Consider the following 11,747-nt stretch of genomic DNA (forward strand, 5'->3'; position numbering starts at 1 on the left):
TTGCTCCAATTTCTCTTCCGACGACGAGGAACATTTTCTATACAGACATTCAGGACTCTCTTGCAACCTTGAGGCTCTCCGCGAGTGATTTACTTGGCGAGGATGAATCCCGCGGTTGCGAACGATTCACGAGGTCGAAGATCAAGGAGAGAAGAATACGATATTCCAAACTATCGATATCTTGTTCGACGTTCTACGTATTACGTAACGCAAAAATCGATGATATGTATGCGGAAGCGATCTTCATTCGGAAAAACACACGCGCGAGATTGTGAAATACACGCGGGCGTGTCCATGCCCTCTAATGCACATTTGCTGCTTGGGGAGAACGGAGCGTGACTCTAAATAAGGTAATCCGCGCTATTAGAATTCTACGAAAGCCGCGGTCGACGCTGGCGCGTCGTCCTTATCCGAAAGGAGGCGGTCTCTCTTCGCGCGAGACGTTCGTTTTATCGTTCATTACGATGTCCGAGCGCGCGGCCGGGGCCTCGCGCGTTCCGACAAACCGGTTTCCGGTAAGCGGCCAGTCGCGGAAACGGATTTGGCTCATTTGCCGGAGCGGACTTTACGCCCGTTTACGTTACGGTTATACGGCGCGAGCGTGCGGGCGCGGGCAGGAAAGTCGTGCGAACGGTCATTCCGCCGGGCGCGCAAACGGGCAGACTTTTAACGATCGGTAATCGGTTTCTCCGGCATGATTCGCGCGCGCGCCATGCCGGCCGGGACGTCCCGGCAAAAAAAGTTTAATGGCCAGGAAAAAATCGCATTAACGATCCCGCCGCCCGTCGTTGCCGTCGCCTTTTCTCCGTCGAAAGGCGCTCGCCCGAAGGTCGACCGCGCGAGGCGATGCAAATTATTCGACGAAAAAAAAAGTGGAAGGGAACAAGTGGAGGGACACGATGGATCGGCCTCGGTCGATTTCGGGCGACGCCACTCGATACTTTAGAATCGCGACAAGAAGAGAAAAGTATAACGAGTGATTGAATTATGTCGCAGGAAATTTTGTTTAAAAACAGCTCCATTTAAGTTTGCACAAAGTTTTAAACGTACGCATATTCACGTATATTCCCAGGCATTTTTTTTACTTATATATTTCCACAGAGAGCGTATTAAAGATTATAATTTGACTTCACTTACCTCGACAAGTCTCCGCGATTGACGTCCGATGATCCGCAGCTTCGAAGAGCGCTGACATCTTGACATCTGTCCGGATGACAATAGAAGTCGATGGAAGAAAGGAGGAGGGATCTGGGGGATCAAATCGAAACTTTCAGAAAGTTCAGAAATCGCAGGGAGTAATAAAAAAAAAGAAAGAAACGACACGACGCCGTACAGTTCAATATACATGCCTATATTGACTGCCTTGTCTAAGTACATCGAATAAGGAATTCGAATCCCAGAATATTTAGCAATTACAGACGTAAATTAGGTGGTGAGATGGTGACTCCTCGCTACGCTGAGCGCGACCCCCCCGTCGGAGGGGGCGGTCGCGCCTTCCGCAAACGAACACGCTCGCTGCTACTCACGCAATACACACGCACGCAAACGCACCCTCTTTCTCTCCTCGCCGTATACACCTAGATAACATCAAAATAAATCTATATCTCGCAAATAGCAATAATTCCGATCGAGAGGCTATGTACACGAATGGCGGACTAAAACGCACTCACTCCCACCCTTTCTCTCGCACACTCACTGCCCTTTCTCTCTTTATCTTCTTAATAATTCGTAAACTAATTACTCCATCATTTACATACATACAATTATCTTGTAGCGCGTTTTTACGCGCAACTACGTCAGAACGATTTCTTTCTTGTCGCTTGCACAATCGCAAACTCGCGGGACCGCGAGCGGCACCGGCCTTCCTCTCGCTGTCTCTCCTCGGGGAAAATCGCGGAAGTTTAGGCGTGTGTGTATAGTTTTCTTTTTTTTTTTTTACAATCCTGTCTCGCACTCCGCCCTATTTTGGCATTCGCGTCGCTGCGCGTCGTCGACTTCCGCACCCGCTTCTCGATCCCGCGCTCTCGTCGGTCTCTCCCTCGACCGAGAGAGAGGCGCAAGCCAAGTTGGATCGATTCGATCGATCGTTTAGGCTCAATCGATCCGAAAAGGAGAGATTATAAATTTAACAACGAGGCGCCGTTTAACGAAGTTAAAACAGCCGTCAGAGACTAATGCGTCTCTTCGCCTTCCTTGAACGTTTCCAAAAATAGCGCATGGCAATGCGAGCGGTCTTCACAAAAAAAAAATGTACAATACTTAATCTTTTTCGTGTCACGCTACAAGATCATTAAATATTCCCGCGTTTCGTTACGTGTCTCGCCGCGGTTTTGCTCGTTACGTTATCCCTCTCTCCTCTTTCTCCTCCTTCCCCGCGGTTGAATTCGCTCATCTCGGGAGCCGATGACGAGAATCTCCGCGGTCGCGTTATTCGAACGCCCGTTATTCGAACGCTTTCTCGGGCGAGAGAGAGAGCAACGCCGGGCGTTGCAGCGGATTTAACGACCGCGTCGGCGCTTTTGGACGCGATGCAAATTAAAGGCTTCATTAGCGCCGTCGCAAGAAACGGCGCGCGGCAACGCTGACGTCACACACGCGCGCGCGGAGTTATTAGGCGAGAATGCGCATACCGCCTTTTCCGTGTACCCGTTTTCCCCACAGCCAAGCGCGAGTGGTGTGCGACGGGAGGGAGAGGGAAAAAAAAGGGGAGAAAAAAAGTCGGTCGCGGTTTTCCTCGACTTTCTGCCTCGAGCGCGAAAATCCGGAGATCGGAGAAATAATACGGGAGGAAGAGGAGGAGGATATATTACACTTTTTAACGTACGTAAAATACGTCGACCTTGCGGCTGCGTGAAAGGGGTAATTTCGAGTGCCCTCTCTTCCTTCCCACCCGCCAATTAGCATTCCTCTCGATATTAACGCCAATCGCGTTAATTTCCCGCGCCTGTGAAAATTTCGCCGATTGCGCGATCCCTCCCCGATTGCGGATTGCATTATCGCGAAATTGTGTCATTGCCAATTCCCGCCCCCCTCCCTCTGTAATAACGTAAATAAATATCGCGCGTTAATTACTTTTGGCTCCGCGCGCTATCGACACTCTTTTGAGAATTATATTACGCTAATTGAGGAGCACTTTTCGCGAAATGTACGCGCATTTTCGCCCAGGGACGCAGCCTCGAAATCGAACGTGTCGCGGTGGAATATTCTGCAGCGTGGCCATCGAAACGACGAGAAATACGACAATTTTTCTTTATCGTCTCTTCAATCGCTGCTTAGTCAAAAAAATATTTAGTTCTTTTCGCATCCGGATTTTAAAAATGTCAATGGCGCACCTACCCCTAAAAATAAAATCTAAAATCTACGACAATTTTATATCTCCAAAATTATTCCCATTGCTAATACGTCAATTTCGCTTACCAAACATTCCAGATACGTGCCGAGTATGCACGACCTGATCGTAGCTATGCAAGGAAGATTTCCACAGTAGACGACGATCGCAGCTGCGCACCGGCGCGACTTCCGGTTTCGCACGTCCGCTCCACGAGATACACATACACACACTTCTATTTACAAAGATAAAGAGCCTCGGATCTTTACCACGGTCTCCACATACCCTCCTCATCCTTGACCGGTTGCGGACCGATTGGCGACGGAGAGGGCATACCAACGGTGACCTCGCTGTCCGCGTGACTAGACGGTCTGTCCTCGTGGACGATGGGACCGCCGGTCTCGGTTGGTAGACGGGCCTGTTGCTGCTGCTGCTGTTGCTGCTGCTGCCGTAGATGATGATGGTGATCGACGGAGTGCGTCGAGTTTCTCGAGCTGGCGGTCTTCATCTTCTTGGACGTGGTGGTGAAGTCGAGCGGTTGCTCCGGCTGTTCCATCCGCGGGCTCTTGCTCGGTTTCAGGCCGCCGGTGGGATCTTGCCATTCCTGGCCGATTTCCTCGTGCGGCCGCTTCGCCAGCTTATCGGTGGCCTTGAGCAGCGACATGTTGGTCGCCGCCCAGATCGCCGTTGGCGGATTCGGCCCGATGCTGATGCCGTTCGCCGCGGCCGCCGCCGCCAGTTGCACGTAGTGGCTCGGCAGTAGGAAGACTACCTGGCCGTCCGGCAATCGGGATGGTATCACCTGTACGACGGAGAGCATGTTCGGATTCTGCTGCGACGTGGAGGCCTGATCAACCGGCAAACCCGACGGATGATGCGGATGGTGCGGGTCTAACGTCACCGGGTTCACCTGGCTGAAGGCGGAGGTCGGCCGGCTGCTGTTGTTGTTCTCGTCGCCGGCGGTGGTGCTGCTGTCCGGCCGCGCCGCCTCCACCATCTCCGGAATTTCGGACTTGATCAGGCCGGCCGGCGTGAGCGCGGCGCTGCAATGCGGCCCGACTGGCACATGGTGGTCCAGCGGGCCCGGGCTCGTCGTCCCCGCCACGCGGTCCGTCACGCTGCCCGGGCTGCTGCCCAGGCCGCTGTCCGGCCGCGAGCCCAGGTCCAGGTCGAGCTCTGACACGCAGCTGTCGAGGTGGCGGAGCAGCCGCTGCTTCACCGCCGGATCCATCGGCGTGGTGTTGCCCGTGATGATGTCTGGCGCATCGAGATAGCGGCTCACCTGAAACACGACAACGAGAGACCGGCGATATTTAATAAGTGGTTTTTCGGATCGTAAATATAAGCGATATTTAATAAGTGGTCTTTCGGATCGTAAATATAAGCGATGGAGCGAAGAGTCGCAACGACGGGGAGTCGCGCGCCTCGAGCGGATGAATCACGCTGCGATCCTTGAATTTCACGCGAACGCGCAAACAATTCGCAAACCGACGCAGCGATATTAAAGCGATGCCGGTGGGGAGGGGGACTCGCGCGTCGAGTTCAGAAGAGACCGCGCGAGCTTCTCGCTTTGCGCGACAGCTAATCTGCGTTTCCCCCAGGCCGCTCTCGCGAATAATTTCACGAGCGGAGAGGCAGACTTTTGCGAGCGTTAACGCCAGCGAACGTGAGCAAACATTCGCGCGCGAGTCAACCGAACCGGGAAAATATATTGCGCGCTGGAAATTCCGTTCTCGACCGCGAGCGCGGTATCGCGCGCGTCAGTCATTATCGACCGCCGGGCCGTAATTGAATATTTCGCTCTTTAATCCGCAGTACGGTCGAGTAACGGCGCCGCGTGATTATTTGTTGCCCTCCCTCCCGGTATCCCGCCCCGTCGTCGGCTGGCGCGACCCGGACGCGCGCGAGAGGCCCCCGCGGCCCCGTAATTTATTTCGTACGGCGCGATAACAACCGGCACGATAAAACGCTCTTTAACCCGTCGGCCGGGGCGCGGAGCTGCGACGACGCAACTGCGAACTTTTCGCGGCCGGGTATTATCGCCGCGAATCACTAATTAACGCCGCGCTCACGAGCGCGGCGGCCGCTGATTAACGTGTCGGGCGCGGAAGGTAATCGGGCGGGATTTTATAATAATGTGCTACCCCCCGCCGGCGGTTCGATATTTCGAGATAATTAAAGAGGGAGATTGAATTGCGCGTTAGACAAAAAATTCGCTGTCAGAATTTAAGAGATGACACGCGTATGTAAAAGTATTCTTCTATGGGATTAGATTTATCTCAACGTCGCGCGAGTGTCTTTGTATCTTTCTTCGGAAGTTAGGGAGAAACTCGACAAGTCGTATCTGGATCTAGAGTTTCAAAAACTAGGAAATTATATCCCGCGAATTATATATCGCATTTAATTCTATATGTGCGCGCGTGAAAAAAAAAACGACGATGAACCGTGGAAAAAGTTAGTAGCGCGCGACCGTCGCGACACGAGCTCGCGGTAGACCGGAAGTGGGCCGAATTGCTAGTGGAAGCGGCGGCGATTCGGGCGGAAGCGGCGCGATTGATCTCTAATCGCATAGCGTATCGCGCGCTATATTTCACACGGCGCGGCACGGCGGCGGCATATCGAGCGCGCGTTGCCCGCCGGCGAAACTATCGTCACCGCCGTTGGCGGACAATAGTTTTACGGCGAGCCGCGAATGCGCGAGAGAGCTTTTATGGGTCGCTGCTTCAAAATAAAGCAACCGAATCCGCCGTCGCCGCCGCCACTACGCGCTAGAAAGAGAGCGAGGACTTGGAAGGGAAGAAAGGATCGCGTTATCTTGGATAGATATCCGCGAATGTGGGTTAATCGCGCGCGTCAGCAATTAGGAGAAACGGAATCCGCATTTTCGATCCTACTGCACGTGTAGATGTTTCTAAAGAATTGTAAATTAATTTGAAATTATTAAATTAATATCGGAGAGAGCAATTAATAACGATCGACGATATTTAATATATAAAAATGTATATTTTAGGAATCGATTCTTTTTTTGTGGAACATTTCTGCGTGTTTTATATGTAGAAGAGAAAACATCTCTATGCGTGGGTAGTTTTTGACCTGGTTTTCATGCATCGCATTTCTCTCTCTCTCAAAGTGCATCGCGTCATTCCTCCATCCCAAGAATATATGTGTATACATATATATATACACACGCGATTCTTGGATCCCTTAACAAATTCGTAGTCGAGTGTCTCAAAGAAAGTTCGGCAATAGGCCATCAATGTCGAGTATCTGACTAGCTTCGGATTAAAATTCCGTTAGGATAAGAGCCGTTTCGAAGAAACCGATTCGGAGTTTATTATACGATTGCACTTGCGCAATACGAATTTCTCGGAACCCGTTGATCTTCATGCGCTACCGATCTCCCGGAGCTTCCGGGAAACGCCGATGTTTCGAGGTTCCGCCGCGCCCGCGTTTCCCGTTTCTTACGCTTCAGCATCGAGAATCGAGAGGAAGGAACGAACGGACCGAACGACGGGATAGCGTTCGCAGAGACGCGGGTAGAAATGTACAATATTTTCGGACGGGCGAGACGAGATCCCGTAGGGAGGATGGGAAGGGCCGCGGGCAATGGTAGGACATGTCGCCTTGGTCGACCGCCGGTTTTATAAGACCATAAAGTTTGTCCCGCAGGGACCCTCGCTCTTTCTTTCTTTCTTTCCTTCTTTCCTTCCTTCCTTCCTTCCTTTCTACCGTTCTCGCTTCGTATATCACACGCGCCGTGATTTCGCCGGGCGCTCAACTCGGCTATCCAAAATTTTAGACACGCTCTCCTGACCGCTCGAAACGCTGAGAGCGTTGCGAAATTCGATCCCTTCCTCCTGCCCGGAATCTATTCGAGAACGTTTCTGCGCAATCGAAATTTAAAGATTAATTCTGCATTCTAAGAGAAAAGTTTCCAAGTTCAAGAATTCTCACGCAAAGTTGGCGAATTGACCGAGACTTATTCTTTTTTTTTTTGCATGTCGATGAACCAAAGTGCGATAAATGAAAGAAGAGTAAACGAGTGTAATTTTTCACACGTTAATTCTCGATGTATGCTCATGTATGTACTCTGCTCGTGTATGCTGCGTTAAGTCATATAGCTTCCTTATCAATGTACGAGAGCTGATCGAAAAATTCCGAGACTTATATTTATCGTTCTATTTGATGCCGCGTGACACAGGAAGAAAACAACCTTCGTACATCAATAATCTATTGTACATATACACTTTTTACGATGCTCCAAAACGATTGGAGAATGTTCGCAGCGGCGAGAACTTTGCGACATCCCCTTTAAGGAAATCATCGCAGTTTCTTCTCTTTATCAGGGCGAGATCTCTCTTCCACGCGAGTTTTTTTTCTCAGATTAGAAACTGATCAAGGATGATAAGCGACTAAATGAGGACCATAAGAGAGTCCCCGACGTTGCCGTTCCGATTTATTCTATTGTCGCGAGAACGAAGGGTGTACACCGCGGCCGCTTCCTTAAAGAGGATGTCACGGAATTCGCGTTACGCTTTTTGACGCTCTCAGAGCCGCTGCCTATCCAATTGTGCAATTGATTCGGGGCATTTCGAAGGTCCCTCTCTTAATCACTTTTCCTACGTTCGAAATTTCGATGACGTCTTTTCACGGCGCGCAGTTAAAAAAAAAAGCAGACGTCTATCCGTATTCTAGAGCACGTATCAAATTATAGAGCGTAAGAACGCTCACACATCATCTGGTCTCCGTGTCGCAGGAGACCTTGGCCTTGACGGCTGTCGTCGTTACGTTACGCAATTGCGCGCGGAACACGGCAATGCAATCACAGAACTTTTCAATTAGCATTCCTGTGTGTGTGGGTGTGTGTGTGTGTGTGTGTGTCCATATGCATAACACTTGCTTAAAAATAATTACGCGCGTGCAACAAAATAAATATGGTTTGGATAAAGGTTGCGATAAAATTCGAAAAGCAATTTCGTGTTGAGAATTACGTAAGTTTTATTACGGCAATTATCCGTTCGACGTAAGAACGACCGTGCTCGCGCGAGGAAGATTGAAAACACACGCCGACAGTAATAACTTCCCAATTTGTTTCCTCCCTTTATCTGACGCAGGGCGTCACGTACGGCCGGCAGGTTACTCCTTGCCGGCACGCGTGTGGGCTGGCTGCATCTCTTTCGATCGGGGGCGGTATCCTAGCGCCGGGAAGTCGGCGACTTTATCGGCAAGCGTTCTGATAAGGCGGCCGCCGCGCGACAGGTACAGCGCGCACGGTCGGGCTTTGTGGCGTGACAAGTGCGCTTTGTCGAGGCGAGGCGAGCCGACAATCGACTCGACGCCTCGAGTTCCACGGTACACACGCTTGTGCCGCGTTGTCGTGCCCGCGCTGGTTACGTTACCGATGAAGATATACGACGGAAATGCCGTCGCGGCGTATCGCGTCGCCTACCCCGCGCGTACGACCGAGGCTGAAGTTGCTCGATAAGAGAAAAAAAAATTCGTCTCGAGTTACTGATTTTTCTTGGACTGGATTTTTTGTCTACAGGAGGACACCCGTAAATTAGATTACTGCCACAGCGCTGTGATTAATTAAATACACATTGTGGAAGGTGTCTAAATGCGAAAGATATATGATTTGTATATTTGATATGATCCTTTTTTTTGTTAATAATGACTTATTAACAATAACATATAAATCTGATAAATGAATGTTTCAATTTTATTTAACAGATTTTTTTAGAAAACCACCATCTTTTCTTTTCAGCCACATAACACTCTACAGCTTTAGATCTCCTTGCACAATTAAAATTAAAGTCTTGCGTTTCTTTAAAATCTAATGTCTCTCTTTTTTTAAATTCTTTTCTAAACTCTTCTTATTTTCTAAAGGAAAACATAGCAATACATTTTTAGTATTTATTTTTATACATATAATAATTCTTAAAATATTGTTACAAAAATAAATATATATCGGTATATCAAATTGAGTCACAGTTACCGAAATATGTCAATATATACTATTTGTTATATGTAGAGATTTGATTGACTTTTGGTCACAATTCCGGGAATTCTGTGCCGAGTCTTCACGCGGAGAAACCGAAAACTCTTTTTCTCCCTCCGCTTCCCGCGATCCCGGGGCCGACTACCTGATTCGACCGAGGATCCGACCGCAAAGTTCATCCGGTAAATTCTGCGCGATGGCATTTACGGGGTGTCCGCTTTCAACGAGTCTCCCCTTCGTTTCGCGACTGGACGTTCCTTAACGAACGAGCGATTGAGCCTCTCTCGCGGAGTCACGCGAGACTCTCCCCGACGACAACCCGATACGTTGGATACCTATCGTCGTGCGGCGGAGAGGGGAAAGAGGGAGGGGAACGGAGGCAGGGTGGTTTCGGGTGGGTTCTTCTTCCACCGTGTAGAGAATCCCGCCTTCCCCATCCCCTTTCCGCCGTGTAACACGAACCAGTTCCGCCGAGTTCTCCGATTACACGCTCCCCGGACGCGCTGGAATTTTTTCACCACCCCCTCCCGCTCCCTCATCCCCGCCGTCCCATACCCCGCCGTGCTACCCCGTGACGAAACGTGCGGAGTATAATGGTAAACGTGACGCAAAACCCGCGTTTTTCCGCGCCGGAGAACTCGCCTCGCCGACGCGTTCTCGTTTTGCTCTCTCGGAGATACGGTATCGATCGGGATTTTGTCGAACAGCATTCTTTTAAAGCACATCTCCTTTCGCGTATTGCAAAACTAAAATTTCAGCGGCTGATAAAATCCGTAAAAGTTATAATACACCTTTCTCTACGATACCGTCGTTATAAAAAAATATAACGTTGTGTATATATAACGCAGCGTCGCGCGCTTTCTCTCTAAATTAAAAGCGGTCTTACCTCTCTGGAGCAGTCCTGGTATCCCGCTTTGTACCTGGACAGCCCGGGCTGGGCGAGCGATCTCTGCCGCTGCAGGTGCCTGACCGTAAGCTCCAAGATATCGGCCTTCTCGAGCTTGCTGTGCTTGGTGTTCTCCAGGCGGGCGCTATCGAGGATGAGCGCCTTCAGCGCCGCCAAGGACTGATTGATCCTCGCTCGTCGTCGTTTTTCCATTAGTGGTTTGTTAGCCTGAAAAATAGAAGGCAAAAAAAACGATCTCTCTTTAATACGTCTATCAACGACCTGCGACCTGTAATTCTCAGATAAGAACGCGGCAATTATCCGTCGGCATATCCGAAGTATTATTCGCGTTGTTATTCTCGATAACCAGAGGTAGAAGCCGTGGTTCTTTGTACGTTAGAAAAAAACAGTTAATAATTTGAAGTAGCTTTCGTCCGCGAGCTTCAACGTTCGCGACTCAACGGCAGTAGGTCAACGTGTTGCCTAGATGCAACACGCTCCTCTATCCTAGCCGGAGTATTCCTTTTTTTTTGTGCGCGCGCTTCGCGGAAGAGGTGATTTACGAGGCGCCGCCGGCGATGAGCGTGACGAGCGAACGGGCGAGCAAGCGAAACAACGGCGAGAGAATGACATGGAGAGCATCCGGGAGGGAAAAGAGAGGGGAAGAAAGAGAGAGAGAGAGAGAGAGAGAGAGAGAGAGAGAGAGGCGTCCAGACAGAACTATCGAGAGTATCTCAAACTATTTTACGCGCTTCCGCGTCTGCCTTTTTTCTCGGAGCTGGGTTCAGAGTAAAGCGCAGAGAGCCTGGGTGGTCTAGGACGATTTTACGAGGACATTACCGGCTCAGGGCTAGAGCGTGAAGCAGGTTTAGGTTTAGGTTCCGGATAAGGTTCCGCGCTGGAGACGAGAATCGGCTTCTCGTTTCCTTCGTCTACTTCTTCAGTCGATCTCCACATTCGCCTTCTGAAACGCGGTACTATACCCTTTCGCGTTCGCCACGTTTCCCATTTCGGTCCCAGGAAAGTTCAAACCGTCGCGCTGTAGCCGGCACACGTCTCACATTGTCAGAGTCTGAAATATCGAAGTTTTTCCCGCCTTGGGAAATCGCAGGTACGGCCGCGCGTGTCAGCTTGGCTCGCAGGCCGGGGTTCTTCGCGGGCGTCCTCAACGTGCCGAATAATCTTTCACTTTTTTTTTCTCTCTCTCTCTCTCTCTTTGTCTTGTGACTCTCGGCGCTCGCTGGCGATGTGCCGACATCGGCTCGTCGAGACGACGACGTGGAGGCAGACGCGCGCGGTCGAGGGGGCGAGACGAGCGCGCGCGTGACAGTCGCAGATGAGCGGAGATAGATCCGGATAAAGTGGATCACAGAGAGACCGAAATGGATGACGGAGGTGAAGGCGTATACGCGACCGGGTGTCGCACTCGGTAAGCTCTCTCTGTCAGCGGCGAATTTATCTCTCCGCGCAGGTGCCACGCGAGTAGTCTTGCCGGACGCGTTAATCGTTAATCTATCGAGACGGGAAACGTGGAG

General features: G+C 50.6%; 1 protein-coding gene across 1 annotated transcript in view; it reads right to left on the reverse strand.

Annotated features, from left to right (window-relative positions):
* Window positions 1-1,335: 1,335 nt before the first annotated feature.
* The window catches only part of LOC105448966 (protein deadpan), a 17,021-nt gene continuing 6,609 nt past the window's right edge, over window positions 1,336-11,747 (reverse strand). The window contains exons 2-3 of the mRNA XM_011687872.1: window positions 10,213-10,440; window positions 1,336-4,610 (exon numbers count right to left, since the gene is read on the reverse strand). Of these exons, the coding sequence (XP_011686174.1) occupies window positions 3,594-4,610; window positions 10,213-10,440 (1,245 nt within the window). The 3' untranslated portion in view covers window positions 1,336-3,593. The remainder of the gene's footprint in view (window positions 4,611-10,212; window positions 10,441-11,747) is intronic.

The sequence above is a fragment of the Wasmannia auropunctata genome, unplaced genomic scaffold (genome assembly GCF_000956235.1).
Source record: "Wasmannia auropunctata unplaced genomic scaffold, wasmannia.A_1.0 LD336078.1, whole genome shotgun sequence".
NCBI classification, from domain to species: Eukaryota; Metazoa; Arthropoda; class Insecta; order Hymenoptera; family Formicidae; genus Wasmannia; species Wasmannia auropunctata.